The following is a 27,137-nucleotide window of genomic DNA, read 5'->3' on the forward strand; positions in this document are numbered from 1 at the left end:
ATTGAGTGTTCTATATTTTGGGATCTATAAAAATAGTAATACTAAAATGGAGATCAAGTTAAAGGAAGACCTTGTAATTGGGCTGGACCCTTTTTTCCACCTTGATTTTTTTCCTATTTGTTAACTAAAAATATTTTATTTTTCAAGCATTCCCGACTTTGCTTTCCTTTGCTATCCTCACCCTACACACCATCACAAGTAGACTTCAGTCTGTTGATCTCCTTCTGCCAGGTGAGCAAATACTTCATCTGCTAGCTAACTTCTCATAGTCAGAATATTACATTTTAGATGTTACAGCTCATATATATGTATGAATTATATATATGTGTGTACATACATACTCATGCATATATATATATATATATATACATATATATTTACAAATATATTTTAAATCCATGACTGGTAGATGATTATTTCTCTGTGGTGTTATAAGTTACAATATATTTTTGGAAAAAATAAAAGAACAAGTTCAAAATGCATTTTTTATTCAGATGAGGTTATCATAAATTTCAGCTGAAAATATTGAAATTAAATTAGTTTATTATATTTGCATGGGGACCATTATTGGTTTTCAAAATGTCAACTTCAGAATAGAGGTTGGGCAGGAAAGAGAAGGGAAAAGTCCTATGCAAACTGTTGTGTGCAGTTTTATCAAAGTGTATTTATTCTAGTGTTTCTAATTAATCAACTGCCAGAGAGTATGAGTGATTCTAACAATTACACTAGGTATACTTGCAAACCTACCCTACCAATTATCTTACACCAATCTTTGTTTTACAAGCATTAAGAATATGGTGGAATTGGGGGAAAGTTATTTTATCCCTATGGAAAAGTAATTAAACTTGGCAGGAAAGGTATTATTCATTTTTTCCCTTCCTTTCTGTTAAAGCTGTAGATGTAGAGTAGTTCCATTATTTTAGAATCTGAACCATCAACATGACCTAGTATGCCTGAGAATCCACTTTTCTCCATTTTGCAGAACCAATTATCCTTTGCAAAATATCCATTATCCTGTAACTTTAATCAAAATAGTAGTTTGTGGGACTGTATTTTCTATACCTGCTTCCAAGTTCCAAATGGAGATATCATCAATATGTTTGCCCTCCAATGATACAAATTACAAACCCAGAAGAAATTATCATCATGCTACTTTAAAACTTTACATATAACTTTGAAATAATTTTAAAAAAGAAGAAAAACTCCTTACTTGGAAATAAGGAAAGTATTGTTGTAAGATATAGAAAACCAAAGAGTTATAAATAGTTCAATCAATTGAATATAATAACTGAATACATGAAGCAACTTTGGGAACTACTATTAAGACTTTGGCACCACTAAGTTATTGGTGTTGTGAATTATGATAGTAACATGAAATGGTTGAATATTCTTTTTATTTTCTTTCTCTATGCTTCTATATAAAGGCCAATGTTTGGGAGACATATGGGAAGTATATTTACTTTCTTATTTGCTTGATTTATCCTCAAAAAAGTTTCAATGATAATTTTATGCTGAAGAAAAATTGACTTCATTTTAGTATCCTTGAAATTCATTTCTGTATACAAATCCAGAACTCTAAAAATCCTTGTATATCCTGTAATCTAGTAAATGTCAGAGAAAAAAAGAGAAAGTAGAACTGAATACCTGTTTGGACAGAGAAAAAGGGAAAGATCTATGATTTCATTGGTATCAGCAATTCAGAGTGAGAATATTTCCACTAACAATGCTAGTTGGCACCTTCTCTGAAACTTACGTCTTAGAGAATTGCTTAGAGCAATGAGCTCAAGTGATTTGTCAAGGTCACAAAGCTAATGTGCATCATTTGGAAGTTGATAAATATAAATGGAAATGAAACAACCCCCCCACATGAAGCATTACTTAAAATTACTTTAAGCCCTCTAACCTAGTGGACATTAGCTTTGAAGGAGGGAGTAATCATTGTTTATGATCTTTTAAAATGATTTAGGATGATAAGTTTGGTATTTTAAAAATATCATTTAAAATATTTTTACCATGCTAACCTTAAGTAGGGATGATTATAAAGTAAAAAAAACTCATTTAAAATATTTGAAGGTATATGGTTGAAAAAATGAAGAAAATCATATGAATAGAGAACAAATTTATTATCTTATTTTAAAAAGATCAGTTTCCCCAGTATGAAATTTTGTTAGTCTCTATACTCTACAAGTTTTGTCAGTTTGTTTGACATCTGTTTCACATGCATACACACACATACACTCATGCACACACACACACATTCATGCTTATATACACAATCACACCTGCTCTTAACTGAAAGTGTTTATAAACATGATAAACTGTGATAGTAGGGATCTGTGATTGAACATAGGGAAAACCAAAGGGTGTTGAAAGGTGGTTTAAGCTTTTATTGTTACCTGTAAATATTTTTAGATCTTATTACCCTTGAGCAGGGCAGGTATATGTCAAACATTTCCATTTACCATGCATCTCTCTGTTCATCATATATATCTAAATCTATCTATCTATCTATCTATCTATCTATCTATCTATCTATCTATCTATTAAAATTAAGAAAAATAGTTTCCTTCTTCCTTTATCAGGCTATGGAAAAAAATCTGTCATCCTCAGAAAATCCTTGTTTTCTGTCCATTTAAAAGACATTTGTAGCATCATGGTTATGAAATTTAAAAATCACTTTGCATTGATATAAACTTATCCTAAAGCTCTCCATTTCAGAATTCCCTCGTGTGTTTTTTCATTGGTTAATTCATCAGAGCTTTCCCTCCAATGTGTAGGGGTTTTATTTTTTTATTTTTCAAAGCAGCAGTTGAATTACTGTATGAGCTATAAATAAGCCTGCATACTAAATTATCAGTAAGTTGAAAGAGAAGCTACCTCTTTGTTTAGGTGCTTATTTATGTAATATATTTTTTATATTGTCATAAACCTTAGTGTATAGATATAAATATTTTAATAATAAAATAAGAGAATTGAGTTCTAACTATAAGTTTATGTCTTACTTAGACCAGTTATTAATTTGAGAATTTTTCTGGGTCTCCAGCAATCAAAATAGCTAGATTCACTGCTGCTAGTCCAAAAGTTAGCTAGACTATTTTTCAAGGTTGAGGATTTACTAAGAACTCATCAATTCATATAGCAAATCAATAATTTTTTTTTATCAAGTTCTCTTTTAAGTCAGAGTGATCTTAAGATTTAAATAATAAATACTGAATAATGAATTTCAATAGTTATATGTAATTGTAAGTCAGTGACGATACAAGGGATGAAGACAAATTAACATGTCACATGAAATTTTAGATTAGTTTAGGTTTTTAATTTATTTTTTTATTCTTGAAAAAAGTGATTCTGATACAGTTAGCTCCTCAGGGCTGAGACCTCATTATCTCAATTAGAAATACATAGGTAGTGCCATATATATTTAGCTCTCCATGTATAATTATGGTATGACAAAAGAAATCTCAGGATATAGTCATCAAATCTCTGCTATTATTCTGAAGATTAAAATATTGTACAGTTTCCCAAAACACATATATACTGAATATGGGCTCTATTGTTTCAGAATATAATTGTCAAGTTTTTCTTTTCTAGGTGGAGACAGTTATGTCTTCCTCTCTCCCTATTCTCCCCCACAAGACTCAAGGGATTTCACTCCTTGCTCCCTCCAACATTAAAGTTTGGTTAGTCACTTCTGTTTATCTGTAGTGATAAGTATGACTATACCATTTTTCAAATAAAGTATAGGGGAATTAACAGCAAAAGAAAAAATTAAAATGAGAGGGAAAGGAGTTTAGAATTACCTAAATAGACTGATGTCCCCAAAGTCATAAAACAATCTTGAATTTCCTAAAAGAAATATATAGAAGATAAAAACAAGGGTGAGGAATAGTAAGAAAGGCAAAAAGTAACATGGACCTAAAGGAAGTGTCAAATCATGATTTGATTTGACTTATCAGGGGAATGATTTATCAGAAAAAAGGAGAAATAGAGATAGAACTATGGCTAAGGGTGGTCAGGCTGAAGAGAATGCACATCAGATGGAAGGCAGAACTACTCATCTCTTTTTCCATCTGTTTTCTCTTCCAATGAGACTGATATTTGGAAAGGAATTTTTAAGCCAATCTAATTAGATAGAACATACTTGCCTTAGTTGAATAGTCACCAGGACCAGGTAAACAAATCCCAGGATACTAAAACGATTGGCAGATGGGATTCCTGGGCCCCTATCCAATGATCCCTGAAAGATCATGGGTGAAAAAAGGAACTGTAAGGGGAATGAATAAGAGTAAATGTAATGATGTTTAAAAAGTGATAGGCTCAGATTAGATACAATTCCTTGTAAAATTCCAGATACTATTTTTAAAGGAAGTTAGTGAATATCAGGAAATAGGAAATAGCTCGACTTCACTGAAAATAGGTCATACCAAATTAAACTCATTTCCTTTATTGACAGGTTAGTAGATGTCTAAGAGAGAGGAATACTGTAGTTAGGTTACCTAGATTATAAGGAAATCTTTGATACTATTCTTGTAAACATCATGGACTGAAATGGGCTATACCATTTGAGGAATAGCTAGATACAAAAAATACAATGTTTAGTTGTAAAGGACTCTGAATTGTAGTTCCAAGGCTCTGTTATTTTCATTCAACACATAAAACATTGATGGCACTCTTATCAAAATTTTAGATTAGACAAACCTGGAAAACCTCACAAGTTAAACTACATGGCTTAATCTAATAAGGTCAATGATAATAGGGATAATATAAAACCATATTTTCGTTTCAAAACTGAAACTTCACAAATATACAATGAGAGATATGATTAGATAGCAATTATAAAAAATTGTGGTTTCATTGTGATGCATATTAAAATGAGTCTGCAATAAAATAAAACAACAAAAAAGCTAATATAACATTGAATGTCTTTGAGATACATGGTTAAAAAGCCAGGAAGGCAATAGTCTTGCCAGACTCTGCCATGATAACATCCAGAGATTTATGTTCAATTCCAGAAGCTAAATTTGAAGGACATCAATAAACTAGAACGTTTTTCAGAGGAAGGGAACCAATATTGAGAATGTCTTTTATAGTATGCATAAGATTTAGTTGAAGAAACTGTCACTATTTTCATAAAGAAGAAAAGTCTTAGAAAAATCATGATACTTATCTTAAAGTACTTTAAGGGGAATAAACATTTATCTAACACTTATTATGTAGCATACACTATGCTGTTGTTTATAAATATTATCTCATTTGATCTTCCTCACAACCCTGTTATGCATGTGATACTATTTTTCCAATTTTAAATTGAGGAAACGAGCAGAAATGTAATGTCTTTCCAGTCGTCACACACTTAGAAAGTGCTGAGTTTGGATTTGAATTCAACTCTTTCTGCCTCTAGGTCTAGACCTCTGTTCATAGTGTGACTTAAGCTGTTTCCAGGGCTGACAAGAAGAAAAGGTTGTTATCAGAGGGAGTTCTTAGGTGAAATAGATTTAAGTTGTAGAGAGGTGGATTTAGGGTCACTTTAATAGAAAACTCCTTAATAATTATTACTGTTCTCAAATCAAAAAGGCTCTCTTTTAAAAAGTCAGAGAGACATTTTTAACAAATTTTTTTGGAGAGCTAAATAAATTTCACATAGTTGATTTTTGATGTAATATTGCTACATAAAAAAAGTATTTTTCACAGTGGCTTATTCATAGTAGGCTTAAAAACATTCAAATTTGCATTTAAAAAATAAGCAGTATAAGCTTTATATATGGAAGTGATTTTACTTCTTACTTGGGTTATTCAGTGACTAGGTAGACTAGAATTAGAATTTATATCTTTTTGTTCCTGAGGCATTAAATTGAGAAAATTCCAAGAATGACAAAATTATTTTACAGTTTTTTAATGATTCACTCAATGGATATTTTTGAACTGCTACTATAAATAACATTATATTCCAAGAAAAGTTATGAGGAATAGAATAAGGCATCAATTCCATAAACAAATCATAGTTGGAAATATAAAACATATAGCTTAACAGATGATTACCAGTTTTGTTGGAGATTTAAAACATTCCATGTTCATTTATAATTGTCAAGTCAAATGAGTAGTACAGATCACACGACTGCAAGTTTGACCAATCAGGATTCATAATGGATCTTCATAGAGACTCTTCTAAGCAAAATTTTAATTTCACCTGACCCTTGAAGTCTCAGTAGAAATTAAACTTAGAGGAAGATGTCATTTTAGGTTAGAAAAAATTATGATGAAAGATCCAGGTCTAGAAATACATGGAGCATTGATTGTTCAAATTTTGCTGAAATAAAAGTTTGATATTGGAAAGAAATGGGTTAAAGAAAAGGTTAGAAAGATCATTGGAAAAGGACTGTGGAAAGCCATGGATACCAGTGAAGGACTTTAGACTGAATATTAGAAGCATTCAGTAACCTTCAAATATTTGTTAATATGGGAATAAAAGTTATAGAAATATAGACTCATCATTCAACTTTCCAATCTTAATATGAATCTGCAAAGTAACTGGATAGAAAAGAGTTTAAAAATGGAATCCTCCGATATTAAAACTCCTAGTCTTACCACTCTCTGTGAAATCTTCTGACATAGGTCATGTTTTTGATCTAAAATGAGGAATGGCATTAAATTATTTATACTTATATTCATGCTTTTTTTGTTCTCTTCACATTTTAATACTTTATTTTCTGTTTTGTTTAACATCCCTAGTAATGTGGAAACTTCTGTAATAAAAAAAAATATTGTTTTAAACTCTGCAGCAGTTTGCAATGTATTTTCTATTTTTATGTAGGGCTGTTCAAACCTCTTAAAAACACATTGTCATTGTAACTTTGGTTTTGTGCTTTGCCTTCATTAGTGGCTTGTTGGCCCAAGCTTTGAATATGTAGCAAATGATTTCCAAAGGGTCATATTTCTTGTTTGTTTGCATGTCACTTCCTTCATCTATTCTCACATTTTCTTCACTGGTTCAATGTACTCTAATGGCTACAGAATATGAGAACAGGAAAATGGCATTTCACTGTTACTAATACACATGCCAAAAAATAATCTATATAGTCAATAAAGGGCATATACATACACACAGATGCATATATCCTCAAGAGTTGTGGGTACATTTTTTTCGACTTCACTTGTAATTCTTTCTTAGAGAAAGACAAATATGTAGTAGGAAAAAAAAAGATAATTTGTGTTTTGCTAGTTGCCTAAGATAGGGAAAAGGATAGAATCTGTGATTTCATTGATCCAGGCCTCTCCCAGATTAGTAAATTCCCTCTATTTGTTCAGGTGAACAGATTCTCTGCAGTTTTTGCTTAGAGTATGGAGAGGTTATGTGATTTACCTTGGATTACCGAGCCTTCAAATTTTAAAGGTGGGGCAGAATCAAGGTCTTCCTGTCTCTAGAATGAGTCCACTCTCATTCTGAGTCTATATCTCATATACTAGGTCATGCAAACTCTAGGAATTAGGGGTAAAAAGAAAAAAAGACAATTTTTGTACAAGGGGTTTATGTTTTGCTGAGAGTATGGTGTGTGAATAAGTATACAACACATAGAGAAACATTTGAATATGATAAATGCAAAATTATTTGGGGGAAAGGACACTTAATATCTTTTAGTTATAAGTGGCAGCTAAGTAGACTGTACAAGTAGGAGGTTTCAAAAAAGTGCACTCCATCTCATATAATCAAGATAGCAATGGTAGGAACACAGATAGAAAGAGTGCCTAGTTCAAGATGGATTATAGACTAATATGTTTACAGTAAAATTTCACTTTCTGAATTTGTTTCATGGATTTCCCTTTACAGACACTAAGTAAACATATCTGGCTTTTCCTCCTCAAAGACAGTGCTTTCATGATAGGCAGATGATAAAACTCAATTGCAAAATAATTACCATCCACTGATTTTGGATTGTTTACTTTTTTTTGTGGGAGTCTGTTGCAATCACTAAGTTTATTTTTCCCCATACTACTGAAGTTGGAATGAATTGTAAGAGAACATCACTTTAAATGTCATGCTCTCCCACTCACTCCTCCTTGCGACTCTCTCCACAGCTCACAAGAAGACTTGGCTAAAGCACAACTATCTAGAGATTTTTTTTTTGACAATTTGAACTTTGCAATAAAGAACATTGCTTTAGAGCACTGCTTTGATACATGTCCATCTAGTTTAAAGGAGCTCAATGTGAAATTACAGATATTTTTGAAGAACTTGGTTTCTATACATTTAGTCAATATTCTCTGCAGCAGAAATACTATTAAAAGATTAAAATTTAACCCTTTAGATTAAAATATATCTATATATCTTCTGGGACTCCCAAATCCTATTGAAAGCTACTGATTACTGCATTACAGGAGAGGATTAGCTACATCTGCATTAACTCTGTAGAGAATGCTAACAATGACACTGATTCTGTTTACCCACCTCTAGCAATTGAACAAAGAACATGTGTTAGTAACAGAATATGAACAACAAGATTTATGCTGGTAAATAGATGCATGTCCCCATAGAAATCAGATAGTAAAGCAGAGAGAAAAATCCTAATATGAATATCCTGCTTGTTACTTACAACAAGTTAGGCTTAATAGATGTGCTTTCATTGACCTTCCTTACAGGATTAGGGCTTTGCCAGAAGGATGACTTGAATTTTAGATGTGTTCATCCATATCATCAAAGATTCATGTCATCAACCCGAGATAGAACTAGAAAACAGAGACACTGAAAACATAAGGGAAATTCTCCACTTCTAAAAGATGAAAAAACAGTAATAGAGTTAACATCCTTTTTATGTCTGAATTTCATTGCAGTGTTTCAATGGCTAGAATTTAAAATTTGGCCTTGTAAGCCAAATAGCATCTTTGTGAACTGTGAGCCAAAGCATTAGTTCCTCCCTGCATGTAAATCAGACACTTTTGGCAGCTGTGTTAACCCTTTGGAATATACAGTGAAAATGCTCTAGGAGTAAATTACTAAGATGAAAGCTCACAGTCTCACAGAGAGAGTTATTGAAACTTTCAGGGGTTTCTGAATAATAATCACCGAAGAAGATGTCCTGAATGAAAAAATCTTAGACTTTCAATAAAGAGTAGAAAACCAGGATGAGAGCATAATTATGATGATGTGTTGATTTTTTTATTTTTTTAAAATTATTTTAAATGGCTAACTCATAGTTTTTAATAATTTGAAATCATAAATTAGGCATTACTTAAATGCTGGTTTTGATTTAACTAACATTAGTTATTACCAATAACTAATATACTTATACACTAATAGAGCTAAACAAAACCTAAGTTATATATCTAAATACCTAAAAGGTAAACCTTTCTACCTCTGTCAAATGTAATGCAGGAGTTATATTCTAGCTCATAAAAATAAAAAAAGCAAGAATTTTAGAAGTCTTCTAGTCTAGTCTAGTTTGGCTTATTTAGATAAGGAGACAGAAACAGAATAGTTAAGTGATTTGTTGAAATCACTTATACAATTAGGGGCAGGCGAGAGGTGAAGATAGAAACTAGTCCTCCTGATTCCTGGTCCAGAGTTCTTTCCACTATGCCATGCAATTATTAATTATCCACAATTGCAATAGTTTAGAGAAATGGGAGAATGGAATAGCTTACAAAATGTTACTTTTCTTTTTTTATGTTAGAGTAGTCTGGAATTGAACAGATTTGATATAATATTGTTGAATGCAGGCAGCTTTCTGCAGCAATAATAAATAACAACAAATATTGTAATAATTTTTATGTAATTCTTTATGTTTACTAAAATTTGTATATCCAGAATTTCATTTAAATCTCATATCAGCAGATAGTGTACATGATAGATACAAAGAAAGGGAAGATATAATATTAATACTAATTTTCTTATTTCATAAATGACAAAACTAAGTTTTAGAGAGTTGACATCTACAATTCCACTACTTTTAAATTCCACAAATTGAGTGCTCAGACTCAAATACAGTCACATTTGAAAGGGACTTCATGGTTCATGTTATATAGTATATTATTGATGAACTTTGAGTTTCCAAGAGCAGGGATTTGAGTTTTTGTTTTATTTGGAGGGCAGGCCCATTTCTTTGTATCTCTAGTACTTAGCACAGAGCCTTACATGTAGTAGATGACTAATAAAAGCTTATTGACTTGAGCAAAACAAACAAATAAAAATCCAGCAACTCTACTTTCATTTTCAGCATGTGATCATCCTGATCTTGGAGAATTTCACTGATAGAAATCCAATCTTCTAAGAAAGGCTATTCTACTTTTAGACAGTACTAAATCTTGGAATCTTTTTCCCCTCTTTAATCAAGAATAAATTTGTATCTGCAACTTGCATACATCACTACTAGCTCTACCTTTCACCCCCTTGAGACTCTTGATTGCATGTCCAGCTTTGTTTCCATTCTATAGAATAATTTTTAAAATTGAAATTGAACAGGTTTCATCAGTCTTTTTGCTAAGACATAACTCCTCCTACTGACATCACTCATTAACATTTCCCATCTCATTCAAATCAGATTTCATTTTGTTCATATCTATATTATAGGAGAAAGAATGAAATTTATTTATTGTCTTCAATTATTTACCTGTTTTTAGGACAATGAGGTAAGTATTACAAACCTGAAACAACATGCACAATAAAGTAAAATCAAGAGAAAAATCATGTTCTTTCACTGTTTTTTGTTTTCCACACTTGATATATTAGTTCGTATTCATTTTCTCCTTTTATATCTCACAATCTCTATCAACAATGCTTATTTTCTTAGGAAATTCTCTCAGATTCACCTCTTTTTGTTCTCAGAACCTATTTGATAAATGAACCTGCTCTGGTCCACCCTCATCTTACAATGAAGGCCATCAAAACTGTTATTTTCACCAGTCTGTTCATGCTCGCAAAGCTGAAATGTAATTTTTTAATCAAGCATCAACTCTCTTTGACTTCTTAATTAAGTCACTGTTTATCTTCCTGGTGTTAGTGTGTGCACATACACACATATCTGTAGACTTCTCTATATATTTGTCTACATATATGTGTATATATGCATATTGTTTGTTAGGCTTTTGCTTTTCTTGAGATGGTGTCTCCCTGTGTCACCCATACTGGAAAGAGCCACTCCTGGCTGATCCCAGTTATCAATTTGAAAGCTGTGATTTGTTCTCTTTTTCTGAGTTGGTTTGGGGGTTGATTGACACTTCCTTAAGTATACTGGTAGTCATCTAATTTTGACTAACTATAGGTGTTCCAAGTCCAAGAAATATATTAGTTTTGGGATCATACAGGTCTGTAGCATTATATGAAGGTTCTCTCCCTGATTTTCAAAAACATTTAATATTTTAAATTCGTCTTATATTTGTCTGTTTTTTACCAATACTAAGTAAAAACTTTCTACTCTAATTAGACTTCCTTTATTGTTCCACCTTTGTCTATGATATTTTTCTTTGATTCTTGTGGCTTCCTTTATTGTCTCTTTCACATGTAATTCTCTACATCCTACAAGGCCCAGTTCAAATTAGGTCAACTAATCAAACTCTTCCTGATCTCTCCTTCAGAATTCCTCTTATAGTTTAGTAATTATCATATATTTTAATGGCCAATTTTTCTCAAGTTTTTCTCATTTTGAAATTCTCTGTGTAGTCTAGGCTCCTTGGGGACAATGACAGAATTTAACATTTATTATTGTTGTTAATGTGGTTATTGTTTCTTTCATATCCCCTTCTGGTATCTAAAGCAATACTTGTGTTGATGGACACATAGAATGTGATTTGAGGAAAACATTAGATCCACAGACATTTTTCCCACTGAATTGCAATAGTTCATTCTCTTGTGGATTTGACTTGGCTGAATCTCTTCCTGCCAAAAGATACTATCAAGTATCAGTCCCAAGTAGTAAAGTCATTCCTATCTCAATATAATAATAAAAACACTTCAAGATTCTCTTCACTTCCAGGATTGTGTATTTCATGGGTTGCCAATATTTAGTTTCGATTCCATGTTTTCTCTTTATTCAATTTTTTTCTTCTGTTTTTTATCTTTAAATTTTCTCAATGCTTTTACTGCTTAGTTTTCTTTCACAGCAAAGATATACTGTTCATTGTCAATAAAATTTCAAATTATTTCATGGATCTTAGTCCCTGTACTCTGTCCATAGGATTGTCAGAGGCTCATGAATGTTCCCTGAAACCATGCAGGGTTTACTCAAGCAATGGTTGCAAATGTTTGAGGCAGTTTAGATCATCCATATGCTCCTGGATTCTCTCCAATAGAAGGTAGACCAGTGGGTTCTAGCATTTGAATACAGTCATGCTAATGTATTAAGAGCAAAATCTTACAGTACAGGTGCATTCCTCAGAACTGACATTTCAAAACCGCCCATGTTTTTTCCAACTTAATCATGTTTTAAGAAATTTCTCACACATACCCACATCTGAGATGATAGACAATTGACAATTACAGTAAATGACACTCTGAGAGTTTAACTCCAAACTATAACCTTATATTTTATTAATTTCTTTTTTATGTAAATCATTTAAACATTGATCAGTATGTGGCTATTAATTTTAGAAGAAAAAGAATCAAATCTCAGGACTCATAATAATTATTATCTGTGACATGGCAATAGGTCATTATTAGAGAGATATACAAGATAAACTGCTTGTAACAGCTTCCATTTTCTTCATATATTTCAGAAAGGAGTAAAAAACAAACTGCTACATCTGTAATTCACCTACTTAATTAGTTAACCAACTGTTGGTCCCCATGCACAGCTGAGAATCATGGGTAATACAATGCAATATATGAAAGATCATTCAGCTGAAATAAAGTGATTAATTCCTCCTATGTCACATTTTCCCTCACCCATTCTTCTTCTCCTTTGCCCTAGGGGTAAACCCAGCTTATTAAAAATAATTTTAAAACCTACTCAGGTGAATACTGAATATGTGGATGGTGGGGATATAGGAAAAAGGCTGCATAGATGAAGAAGAGGACACAATTTATTCTGATTCTAATAACCCTTTCTCTTTTCCTGAGTTCTAAAGGATATTTTATACATAGAGTTCTGTAAGAAGAGTTAACAGATATAGATATTGAAAGTGAAATGCATTTTTCTTTTCTTTTGTAGTTAGGCAGAGGAAAACTTAAAGCCATATCAAGATTAGTATACTTAATAAGTCTAATATCAAAGTCATTCATAGCTGGAAAGTATATAGGCATATAGTTAGGCTATCATGTTATAGGAAGTTATTGTTTATTCCCCTCATCATCAGTGTAGAATATATGGATTAATAATCAATGCCAGTAGAGGAAAGCCTATTTTTCCTGAGGAGGCAGGCTTCCAACACATTTGTAACAAGTTTTTCTTTGTGTATCTCTTTGTATTAGGAAGTATATTGAGAATTCTTACCAGTTCTAATATTCAGTTTTTCCATTTTTCTCTATGTTTATACACTAGCTCAGGTTCATGGAACATGCAATTTGCTCAACTATTACTCCTGAATTTCAGCATTGAAGGCCTTGAGTTTTCATGGTGTTTCTGTCAGGGGGAACACCTGAGATGGAGCACTTTACTTGGGTATAGCATTTATGATACTGGCCATAAATAGAGACAGGTGACTGCTTCGTACTTTTTTTCAGACAGCTAATTAGGCGCTTTGAAAGCTTGTGTTGGTGAAGGAAAGGGAATTGGATATAAAAAAGAAAAATGAGAACAAATAAAAAATGGACTTCCATTTATAGAGTTTTCTACTTGGAAACAACACTGAGTTTCAGATCCTGCTAGAAACAGCACCGACTATGCTAAGAAAAGAGCACTCTTTCTATTTAAAGCTATTCACAAAGCAGAAATAAAACTATTTTGTTGACAGCATGAAGTGGAGAAAATTCCCTCTCCAATTGGGTTCTGCCTTAGCCACCGAGAAACAGAATGCTCCCATTCATGTCCTGTTTTATTTTTGTTTTCAAATTTCCATGACAGAGATTTATATCTTCATAAGAAGACAATTAATTCTGTTCTGCAGAGGCAGATAACATATGTATATGGGAAGTTCTTATGCTCGAAGCATATGTATGGTTGCTGATTTACAAATATGAGTTCCCAGGGCATCAGAAGCTAAGGGAATGGAATCATTTTATGTTCCTCAACATTTCCTGTTAGTGGTTAAAATGAGTTGCTAAGCATCCCTCTCTGGATGGAGTTGCACAGGGGCACAATGACATGGAAGAGAAGGCTAAATCTCCAATTTGTTTCTTTTAAGTAAGTTGTCTGCCTCAGAGCTAAGAGGAAAGGACAGTGATGCAGCAGTGCACTAATATTGAAATAGGAAGGCAGGGGCACCCTAACATTACATGTCAGAGTTCTGCAATACTTTTCCTAAGCTGGGAGTATGGTTGAATACTGGTAGGGAAAAAACAAAGCATAACAAGAAAACCCCCCCCAAAACTCCCACACTTTCCACCCAAAATAGATTCCATTCACTTAACCTCTGCAATATCTCATGATTCTTAGGCAGTTTCCTCTAGGATTAGGGACATTTTTCATATATTAAAGAAGGAGACATCTGATGCATTATTATGTACCAGAAATGGAAATATTGTATTATGGAAATGTTAAGTTTATGGAAAACTTACTGCACTTTGAAACAACATCTTAAAATCTTAAAAATTTCCCCCTTAGAAGGGGGAAATCAATCAATCAATATTTATTACTAATATTATTAATGCCTATTATATACCAAACACTATACTAAGAGATAGAGACACAAGATGTTCTTGATGATGATGATGATGACGATGATGATGATGATCTAATGAATAGAGCATTTTCTCTGGCATCAGGAAAACCTGAATTCAAATTCAACCTCAATTTACTGGATAATTAACTTCACTTCTGTATGTCTCAGTTTCCATTTCAATAAAATGGGGATAATAATAGCATCTACCTGACAAAACTTAGGGTTTTGTGAAAAATCAAATGAAACAGTAATTTTGAAGTTCTTAACACAATGCTTGGTAAATAGTAAGTGTATAAATGTTAGCTATGATGATGATGATTGATAATGATGATAACCTACTTTACAGTTTACAAAGCATGTTATATTGATCTTCATGACAACCCAACAAAATAAGTATTATTTATTATTAGCCATTGTTATCTCTATTTTTAAAGATGAAATTGAGGTGAGAGAGATTAAGTAATTGCCCAGTGTCATACAGATATTAAAGGTCTAAAGCAGTATTAGAACTCAGGTCTTCCTGAATCCATTTATGACATTCTTTCTACCTAGTTGCTAATAAATAAGATATGTTTTAATCAAAAGATGTTAGAAGTCATTTTTTTCCAACCCTTGCCAATGCTAATAATTCTGTTGGCATGAGGTCATCTCTCTCTTTGGCTTAAGAATGGTCACAGACAGAAATTTTACCTGCTTTCTTAATCATCCCATACTAGTTTTGACTTTAATCAATAAGAACTTTATTTTTTTACCCTTATATGGAGCTGATATCTACCTCCTTATGACTTCTATCCCTGGGTCCTTTCTATGCTCTCTGAGACCTTTTAAAAATGCATCTCCTTAAATACCTGAATACTAAGCAATTATTCCATTCCCTACAATGAATTGTCACATAGCATGATTTTTCAAGAATACTAATTATCTTGGCTTCCTTCTTCAGGCTCATAATCTACATGGTCAATACCTTTTTTGAAATGTGCTGACCAAAATAACATAGGACACTTCAAAAATATTCTGCTGAGGGCAGTACACAGGGGACTCATCACTACAATTTTGGTAGCCTTTTGTAAAATTGCCAAAATTACCTGTTATCATAGTAGCCAATTTGATGAAAGTTCTACTTTCATGCAATTTTCTTTTCCATAGAAGTGGCACAAAATTCTTTTTAGTGATATTTCTTTTGAAGATATGTTTTAACATTAATAAAGGAATATAAATATAACAATTCTTTGATGCATACTAATAATCCTCATACTAGGGGGAAATCAAAGGCTAGCTGAAGCTAAAAAAGAAAAAAAAAAAGCAATCCATTTTGTATTGCTGAGTCCAGTTGTAAGAGTGTCTCAGATAAACAAGACAACATAAATATGCAAATTTCCCACAGGTCTATTTAATCATAACATGTGAAGAGAACTAATGCTTTGGTTCTCCTTATTTCTAGATCAAGAGAATTACATCTAAACTTCTGACCAAATGTATTGTAATTCTTGAGCTAACTAAATATAAGCACCACATAATCCAATAACTAATAGGGTAGAAAACTCCAGTGCTTTCTCAACTCCCTTTTGGAAACAATGACCCTTTTCATTAATAGTATTGTTTAATAAAAATTATCTTCATAGCAAAAGCATTATTATTTTTATTAACATTGAAAGAAACTCTTATGTATTATCAATTGTGCTACTACAAAATACAATGAAATTTTATTTTATACAAAAAAATTAATACCAACTTTGTCCAAGGTACCAGAGATGCTAGTCCCTATCCTCAAGTAGTTTGCATTGTTCTGCTTCACTGAGGAGTCATTGATGTGAATTTCTATAGCTGGATTGGATTTCTCATCTATTTGTAGAACTATATTTGCAAAAAGAGATTCTGTGGAGTTAATTCAAAATTTATCTTGGTTTTTCTATCATTTTAAAAAATATATAAAATAGTTGGAATTCACATATTTTTTGTTAGGGGATATGCTAAAACTGATGAATTCATTTTGAAGAAACTCTTTTTTGACTTTTAAAGATATGTAACTGAAGAAAAAATGAATAATAGTAGAAATAATTAATATGTAATTGAAAAATTAAATAATATTCAGTTATCACATCATTAATAAAGATAGAATAAATCCCAATGTCATAAAATAACCAACAGCATTTTATGAGTTCAACTACTGGCTCAATATACAGCAAACATTTTAGAACCCAGTCTTTCTGGAAGATTAATACACATCCATAAATACATTTGATTTGTGAACTAGGTGAGAGAAGGGCTTATGTCTTCATTTATCATATAATAAGTTAGACAATTTTCATGGGAAGTAAGAATAGATCTTTTTTCTATAAAGGTAAGCTTTTGAAGATTCCACTAATTCCACTATAAAGTCTATCAGAATAGATTTTAAAAATACTTTAATGCTGAAGACATTCTGGAAAAGTTTCATTTCAGTAACATGGAAAGAGTTTTTTTATTATTTGCTTCATAAGATAGGAGAGGGGTTGGACTTGTCCAAAGGCCTTCCTGATTAGAAGTCCAATTTATTTTAGGCTAATGCAAAATGCTTCTTAATTATCAGTTAATTATAATCATTCCTTACATGCATAGGATATTTAAATGCTCTTAAGATAGTTTCATACAAATTATCTTATTGGATCTTCACCCCCCCCCAACATGAAAAAATTATGTGAAAGAAGTAGAGGCAAAAATTATTGAAGCTATTTTATATGATCAACTGAAGCTCAGAAAATACAAGCTATATAGATATTTAGTGGAAGAGAAAAATGCACAAATTCAGGTCTTCTGAATAACTCTATTATACCCTGGTTATCTTTAAGCTTTCCAAAAGGGTCTAACAATGTCTCATTTTAATCGATTCAACCAAAGAATAGATTGGGAATAAAATGTTGGTATTAATTTTTTTGTATAAAAGATCAGAATACATATGTTTCCCCTTTTATTCAGCTATGACTTGTTGTCAGAGTTAAATCACAGTATAAATATATTCCTTTGGGGATTTGGTCATAGACTAAAATGATCATTCCCCACCTCAACAGAAAGTAGTTTTAGTATTCTGCCCTCTTGGGTATGGAGAAGAGATGGAGTATCTTTTATGCTGCTCCTTCCATTTGAAATCAATATCTTTGTCTCTGTCTCTCTGTCTCTCTCTGTGTCTGTCTGTTTGTCTCTCACTCTTACTCTCTCTGTCTCTCTTTCTCTTTTTCTTTCTCATTTTTCATTACATGAACTTCTACCAAAGTGAAATGTATCTTTTTTTGTCCTGTGGTGAATATGAATCTGCTCCTTAGACAGGGCTCTCCAGGATTCCAACAGTTATACAGGGACATGATCTCCATTCTGCTCAATTAACAATGTCTGTCTCCTTACTTCCAACCCTCATCCAAAGTTATTATTCTGCTGTATAGACATGCACTAAAGTATGAATCAAACTCTGTCAAATTTGTGACTGAATGACTGGCATATTATATGAATGCTTAACATATAAATGTTTAGTAAATGAAATCCAATTGAAGGCTATTTGGACCCTGTCATATAGCATGTCAGGCCAGCTCCCTATGTCTCAGGGAAGATGATACTGATGTGTTAATGCTATATAATTCCAAGAAAAAAGCCAATTTTGGATCAAATTTATTTTGCTATAATTCTTCCTAGTTTTTCCTCAATATTTGCTTTTATAAATTCCCAATCTAGACAAATATAAATTTTCCACAGAGCTTACGTTCCTTTTCTTTTTTGCATCTGATAATTTAGCACATCTATTTTAAAATTTGCTCTCCCAAAGGTGCAGAAAGCAGTTTTGATTGTCTACTTGCAAAGCTCCAGAGATTGAGGAGAGTCTCTATGCTATTCTTATTTATTATACACAAATGCATTGTTAAGGGCATATTTTTAACAGGAAGCAGAAAGACTAGAGATAACAAATATGAATGGGGTAAATTGCCATAGAATCTCTTGTTTTTACATGTATGTAAATATATATCTATATGCATTTGTGTAATAAGCATTCCTAAATTTTATCTTTCTATGTATCCTTTATTTGTTTACTTTTACATTGTTTCTACTTTTCCCCCCATAATTACTAATTGGAACCTTAGTTGCGATAGTTCACTTTGGTTTTTGGTCTCTACTAGTTGAACAAAAGTACTTCTTCAATTTACCTCCTTGCCTGCAAACTATAACAGTTCAAATTGCAGTTTAATGGTGAGGTGAGTTGCTTATAATGTATTATAATCAATACTCCAGATTTGCTTCCTAGGACATGACATAAAGTGTTAAATTAAAAAATAAAGCAAAACACCTTTTATTTCCTCCCAGTACTTTCAGTTCAAGATTCCCATACAGTCAGAGTTTATGATTTCACATTCATGGTCAACTTAGAATCTTTTTTAACCATGACATTATTTTTCTTACTTTGATTTTTATTCATATTTAATTCAGCCATTATCAAGCAGGCTACCAAATACAAATGAAGGATTAGTCAAGATTGGAATATAAAATTGTAATACTCAATTTAAAGATGTATATAGGTCTTGAAAAACTAGAAAATGTAAGCTCTGAAGCATATAAATATATTGCTAGGCATAATGAATAATCACTTTTTTCATTGTTGTTTTTTGTGCATGATTGTGGTAGCTGAATATAATTGTAAGTGTAGTTCCGGATAAGATTATTCTCTGGTCAACAAGATTGAGGAGTTACAAGTTCAGCACATTAAACCTTATTAGTTGAAAACTATTGTATACCCTGTTCTTCTTGTACCCTACATTCTAAAAAATAAAGTATTTTAGAAAACATCCAACTAGAAAATAAATGTGGTTGCTGCCAATATAAGCTATAAAATATGAGCAAACACATGATAGGGTATACCTTGGTCCAGATCTAACAAGGCAATAAAGATTTTTTGAGAGTCTGATGAATTCTCAAGATTTGTTTTGTCTGTGTATTTAAGCATAACTTAGAATATGTCAACTTATTTGTTCAAATTAACTATCAGCTAACGCTTACTTTTAAAGTTTGTTGCATATGTTTTTAACATATGCATATATGTGTGTACACTCTAACTCATTCACTGAAAATAAATTTTAAAAATTGACCTAAATGAAAGTGAGACAATGTACCAAAATACTTTTGCCATTTTAGAAGTGTGAATGTTTCATGCTATGAAATATGACATAATTTCTATAATGTCAAAATACTCAGAAACTTCCCTTTATAAAGGAACTTTGTAAAGTTGAATTTTAAAAGACATTTTCTTATATCTGAAAATATGTATATGTTTCAAATGTAAACTCAGATTCAAAATCTACCTTTGTAGTATTTTTTTTCCATTCTGTACAGCCCTTTTCAGGGTAAGGATATGCTTTTTATTTAGAAAAAGCAGGTTATGGAAGCTAATAGGGATTTTCCTCTCATAGGGGTCACTTGAAGCTATTATCTACCATCAACTAAAGAATTATTTTTTAGAATTCTCCAATGAGTAGAAGATTTTAGTTCCCTTTTGTTCACATATATCTTTGCTTCACAAGGAGCTTTAATTGACTTAGAAGGGATCAGTTCCAAGGATTATAAGATCTAGAACTGAAAAGGAACTTGCAAATTTTAGTCTGGCCCCTTCATTTTATAGATGAGGAAACTGAGGTTTGAGAGTGGTAAAGTGGTAAAGATCATTTAGTTTGCAGGTGGATATCAGCTATCCACAACCAAGGATCTTGAGCTACCAAATCAATTATTCTTTCTATGTCAGAGGGGTAATTATTTTGGACAATAGTGCCAATTTAAACACTGGGCCAGAGTTACAGTTCAGAATACTGGGGTCAATTAAATTGCACAGGAGTGAGAAATTTTCCTTCTTATTTTCTTGTTCAGCATCTTTGAAACAACAGTCATTAAAAAAAAGTTTTATTTAGATATTCCATATGCCTATTGGCAAAACAGGGAAGCAACATTTCTTGCAGAAAGCATTATCATTTGAAACAGAATGTCATGATTTGTCATTCATTCTGAGCTCTATCTCTTGAGCAAATCCATTTTCACATACTTGCACTAAAAACAAAAAAACAGGAGTGAAGAAAACTGATTACATGATCCATACGCATATCTAATAAAATACCAGTGTGCACTTTTTGACAAGCTTATTCATAATGCATTCTGAAAGAAAATTCCATTTCTCCATTCTCAGCAGGAAAAGTAGACTTTTTAAGAAAACCTTTTATTTTATGACTGTCACCCAAAATAACAATTACAAGCAAAGTGGAGGTAAAACATGAAAAACCAGCTTGAAGATTTTTATGAAAGTCTGAAAGCCAGTCATTGCCCTGTTATTTGATTTGAAAAATTAATCCTGATAATGCCTTTTGAGTTGCTTAAGTACTGTTCACCGTTTTCTATGATGAGTTTTCCTGAACAAAGACTAACTGATTTCTGCAGCAGATTAGTTTATGGGGAAGCTTTCTCAATTCTGTTGAGAATGATTCTCCAGTGGCAGCCTTTCACTTCCTCTGGGCTATGGGAATTCTTTAATATCAAGAGAATCCTGTTAAATAAAACCAGTGTCTCAGCCTAAAGGTTTATGCAACCCTACTGAAATGTTTTAATTATTGTTTTCTTTATTTTTTTAATTAAAAGACCAGAGGTCAAGCAAGCCCACTGAGAGCCTCAATAGACATTTAAAGGGATATCTAATGACTGGACTTGTTTTCTCATCTGTTTTGCAGAACAAGAAGAGTGTGTTAATTGTACAGATGAATGTCGAGTGCTTGGTCATTCTGACAGGTGTTGGATGCCACAGTTCCCTACAACCAATCAAGCTGAAAACGCCGATTACCGCACAAATCTCTTTGTCCCCACAGTGGAAGCTAATGTTGAGACTGAGACTTATGAAACTGTGAATCCCACTGGGAAAAAGACTTTTTGTACATTTGGAAAAGACAAGAGAGAGCACACTATTCTCATTGCCAATGTTAAACCTTATTTAAAAGCCAAACGTGCCCTGAGCCCTCTTCTCCAAGAGGTCCCCTCAGCATCAAGCAGCCCAACCAAGACAGGCATTGAGCCTTGCACCTCAACTAAAGGACCGATAGATGGTTGTGACGCCAAACCCGAAGCAAGCAACCACCAGTACCTGTCCGCTGACAGCCAGTACCTGTCGCCCAGCAAACAGTCAAGGGACACTGCGTTCATGGCCTCGGATCAGATGGCTAGGGTCTTTGCGGATGTGCATTCCCGAGTGAGTCGAGACTCCAATGAGATGGACTCTGTTCTGGAGCAGTTAGACCATTCAAACCGGGATCTAGGCAGAGAGTCAGTAGATGCGGAGGAAGTGGTGAGAGAAATTGATAAGCTTTTACAAGATTGCCGGGGAAGTGACCCTGTGGCTGTGAGAAAGTGAAAGAAGAAAAAAAAAGCATTGGCATTTTCTTGCCTCTTCTGTTGATTTAGAACCAATCCCCCGCCCTGGTTATTACAGTTTTACAGGGATGAACGAAGACCAATGCTGCTTTAAAGGCTTTTAGTGAACATCTGAAGTGCCCACAAGTATGTTCTTTTCACTGCTGTTTATTTTTCACAGATAACACTGGTTTCATTTTGACCAAACTTACACTAGGACAGAATCGAGTTATGCTTAAAGAAGGACAGGAAAAAAAAAAAGAGAGGAGAAAAAGAGGGAGGGAGAAACATCTTTTGACCATTTGTTAAGAAGGTATAAAGATGAGAGAAATGAAATCTTTCTGATCCTTGTAAGACTGTCCTCCATGGTTAATGCTGACTTTACTGTTTACCTATCACCCTGTGGAAAAAAAAAAGAGAAACAAAACGGGGTTGACAAATTTTGATGTGTGATGGATTTCCAGCTGTCATCACAGGCCTCTACTGAAAGTCCTGAAAAGATCTTTGCAGTAGTCCAAGCTACGCCAAACATTAACACACATTTGTGGTAAACGTTTCTGTATAAAGTTACCTGCCACACATGAACACACAAAGAACATTCCATATCATTAGTCAACAAAGCATATCCTGGTCATTCGTAATACACTTCCTGCCATATAAGAGTTAAGTGTAAAAATGATATAGTCCATTTTGTCCTGCACACACATTTACTATTTCACTTCATTAAAGAAGAAAATTTTTAAAGGTTTAAATGCCTATTTAGCATTTTAGTGTCCAACAAACATATAAATAATGATCAATGTTTTAAACTTGAAATATAGTGAAGTTTTCAGAAAAAATATAGTTACCAATGAATGGTACTATACAGAGAAAATTAACATTATTAACACTTTTTTTATCCATTTGTGGACACTAAAATAGCTCAGGAAAGTGAAAATGTCCTAGACATACATGAATCACATGACCATTTAAATGTGCAAATGTAAGAAGATTCAATGTGTTTACATCAAATGACATATTTTTATTGATTTATTGCAGATTCAGTGCATATGAGCCAAATTGTTGAGTGTATAAGAGCTATATTGTGTATTTTATTAAATTAATATATAGTTGTGTTGCAAAAATATTTGGGCTTATATTGTAAATGGCAAGTGTTGCCTCGGTAGCTGTCGAACTCTATGAGTTTTGTTTTTTCCTGCTTCCTTTTCCCCATGGAGTGTGGGAAGCAGTGCCTCAGAGCAAAGTCTCTTGTTTAATGTATGGTCTAGCAAGTACTACAGTACATAATCTGTTCAAAATGTGTTTGAGTGAGCTGATGGAGCTAACTGAAAAGGTCAGAAAATACATCCATCAGTCATGGTTATGTGCAAGTCCTTGTAGAAGTTTCTTATTGAAAATTCATGTTTAATAACAAAAATTACACTTGAACCAATACCTGGAACTTCCTTGGTTCTTTCTCCCCTTACAACAATACCCTTTGCTTCTGTTTCTGTAGATATAATGCCCCTGATTGATTGCTCTGAGTATCTTAAGGACTTCAAGACTCACGCTGCCATTCTGTTTCCAAAGCATGAGAGTGCTTTTGTGCATGTCTAGGTACCAGCACTGTCATTGCCCATGGTTTCTTCCTATGTGCAATCTTAAGATTACAAGCTTTTAAAAAATAGTATTCTTTCTGATTTGAAGTACTCATTTGCTCTCTTTATTAGAGCAGCTTAAGAGTAACCAGGTCTTCTCTGTGTTTTCTTTCTGCTTTCTGCTGTGGTTTTTGATAAATATCAAAGTTATTTACAAACAATAATGGGAAATGTTCCAATTTCAGGTGGTCAAGAACATGAAATTAGCCCATTTAGAGAAATCAGGAGATGAAAAAGTACTTTGTCTACTTTTTTTCCCTTAGGTTTTTAACATATCTGGCTTTTTACAATTTCATGACAGAATATCAGGACCATACCTTTAAAAGTGTTGTGGAGTTAGATGAAAACTTTTTGTGCACTGGAATAGAGAAATACATTATTGTGAGAATGGTGGAGAACTCCGTGCCTTCCTTTCTGGTCACCAAGCCAGTGTAGAAACAATATAAATGTATTGAAGTCCTTATATTTAAAAAAAATTAATGAGGTGAATTCAGTTTTGCAATTTCAGACCTCACAAAGTTCTATTTAAGCTATTTCCATCAATTTCAGATGTGATTTTGGACAGTACCTCATTGCAAAACTGTTTTCAGAGGGAAGAGTGATCAAATCTCATCAGCCTTACAATCTTACAAAGAATTGTCTTTGGTTCCTGGTAATAGCTTTTCCAAAGCACTGCTCTTGGTTTTTATTATTCTTAAATATTTAAATTAGGGAAAAAAAAACAAGGGATCTTGTACATGTTGAACCTAGCTGCTCTCTGTATTTTGGACAATTATGTATTTGAAATGTGTTGTCTCTGTTATACAATATTATTTTGCCAGGAGACTACAGGTTGATTTAGCTTGATAGCTGAAATTTGATGGAGAAGTGACTCTGCTATTTAATTCTACCAAGCACTGTCTCTCTTTTTACTAGACACAGAGATTTACACAGAAAAGAAAATCAAAGGTGGTGTTTATATGAAATCAACTGAGAGCGAATAGGGTTCATTTTTTTCAACACTCCTAACCCTGAATAACCAGCTACATCATTCATTGTATGTGTCTGAATATGTTCAAAACAAATAAACCGTGAAACATGAGATTTTAAGAATTGGTTGTGCCAATGTAAGAAGAATTTACCTTTAGGCTCTCTGTCACTAGTGATTTACTAGCTTTAGGTGTTTAACACATTATATGTATTTAGTAGTGATTATTTATTTACTTGACTGAGGTAATTCAGCGCCCATGACTCTGAGCTTTTTAGCTGAGTTGAGGGAATCTTGCTTTTATTCATTTGGCCAGCAGCTACCTTTGTCATAGACCTCTGGTGCTTTGCTTCCCATGAAGCCATCTGAGATTGCCAACTTCACAATTTTGAAACAGCCTGTATTAGCAGGCTATGCATGATCAACCAGTGGAATTTGATGGGGCCTCATATCATGTGTAAAATAGGGGAAAAACATCTCACATTTTCAAATTGATCCTCTTACACAAATATACATACATACATACATACATATGAATTTAATGATTAACTGCTTTCTCACCTGCTGAAAAACACCATTCTCGAGGTCAAGCAGAATGAATGGCATTTTGAAAGATAATGTTCCAACAGTTGTTTACTAATAATAAAATTGTATAAATACTGTTACAATGAAAGAGAACCAGTGTTATTTAGATCTTTCTCAAAGTAAATGCTAAAGGGGAATATCCAACAATTTCAAAGAATACTTTTATAACCTTGCTTTGGTGGCTTCAGTGAACCTTATTGTAGATAGTATGTTAAGGTTGACTCACCACACCATAAATTAACTGGATTCAATTGACTTTATCTTGATACCCCCAATTAGCAGAGACCTTTTTAACTATGATGTGCCATTAGAGCCTGTAGATAGTGCCCATTTAGAAATGTGGCCATAAAAAAATCATGTTATGACTAGTAATGGAACAGGATGCTTTATTAAAACCAGCTTTAAAACTGAATGTTGCTTAATGGAGTAGAATTTGCTGAGGTCAACAAGTAGTCTGAGGTCTGGTATAATATACATGCACTCATTATTGTCTAATTACATTCTTTTTGACAACAGACAGCATTTATCAGAGCATTAATTCAGATGAGAGTTTTGGCTATCGAGATCTGTTGATTTGAAACATAATTGAATGAGACCTGATTCAAGTCTTGATTCCCCTGGCCCCATTCTTCCACAGATTGGCAATTCCCATTCATCAGCTTCATCATTCCCATAAAGTTCTGAGCTGCACCAAGCAATTGGTGAACAAGGACAACAAAAGCAGCATACATTGTATGGATTATCTCAACGCTATTGTCTAATGGCTGTGTTTAAATGTGACCTATCTGGAAAATGAGGACTACGAATAAAAAGCAATTACTAATAGTTGTGTTTGCCTCTTCTTGCATTCATTAACACTGGAAGCAATGTGTTAAACACTGCATACCACAGGGAGCTTGGTGGTAATTACTTTGGAAAAGCAACTTGTGGCAATGTAACTGTTATTGCTAGCTCTCTGCTCATCCAAAAAAAAAAGACAAGACTTGGAATCTTCCTTTTTCGTTGATTAGAGGTAATGTTTCAATATTTTTTCAACATGACACTTTGGAAAAAGTAGAGTAAGGGGACCCAAAGTGTCAATCACATAGTGACCATGATTCTTATGGTATACAAAGTAATAAAGATTCCACAACAGCTCAATACTCAAAGAAATCAATGAAAGACAAAAGTACTTTCTAGTGACATAAATGTCAGTGTTAAAATTTTCAAATGACAAAGTCACACTTATTGTTGGAATTTAAAAGACATGCTTCATTGTTCAGGTCAACCTAAGAGTAACTAATGTACTTAAGAAAAGAATAGATATATCTGGTCATTAATCTTTGGAAAGAGAGAAAACCAACTAAGGTTTCCTAAGGTATGAATTATTTGACATACAGCTATGTCTCTTCTGTAATCTCCTGGTAAAAAGTCACTAAAAGAAAGGAATAATTATTTAAAAAATAGAACATTTACCAAGCCATTTCACAATCACTATGACAAAGGTTTAATTTGTATTTGAAATTTTTTTATTTTTATGATGTCTACATTTTATAATAGATCTTCAGGTAAGCCTTTGGTTTCATCTAATAGGAAGAGTTACATTAGTCAGTATTTGCATAGATCATCTGAAATATTATACTTAGAAGTTTTAGACCTGGAAGCAACCTCAGAGGTGATATATTCAAATCACCTTATTTTTCAGGCAGGAAAAGAGTCACATGGAGGGATCAAGTGATGTCCAAGATCACAAGATTGAAACCTAGCAAAAATAAAGCTTTCCTGATTTATTTAACACAAAATTCTGCACTTTATTATATACTGAC

The 27,137-nt window shown here is 32.9% G+C and overlaps 1 protein-coding gene across 1 annotated transcript in view; it reads left to right on the plus strand.

Annotated features, from left to right (window-relative positions):
* The window catches only part of PCDH17 (protocadherin 17), a 117,372-nt gene extending 91,217 nt beyond the window's left edge, over nt 1-26,155 (plus strand). The window contains exon 4 of the mRNA XM_074191773.1: nt 21,471-26,155. Coding sequence (XP_074047874.1) covers nt 21,471-22,144 — 674 coding nt within the window. The 3' untranslated portion in view covers nt 22,145-26,155. The remainder of the gene's footprint in view (nt 1-21,470) is intronic.
* The last annotated feature ends 982 nt before the right edge of the window (nt 26,156-27,137 follow it).

Source organism: Macrotis lagotis, chromosome 6, assembly GCF_037893015.1.
Source record: "Macrotis lagotis isolate mMagLag1 chromosome 6, bilby.v1.9.chrom.fasta, whole genome shotgun sequence".
Taxonomy (NCBI): Eukaryota; Metazoa; Chordata; class Mammalia; order Peramelemorphia; family Peramelidae; genus Macrotis; species Macrotis lagotis.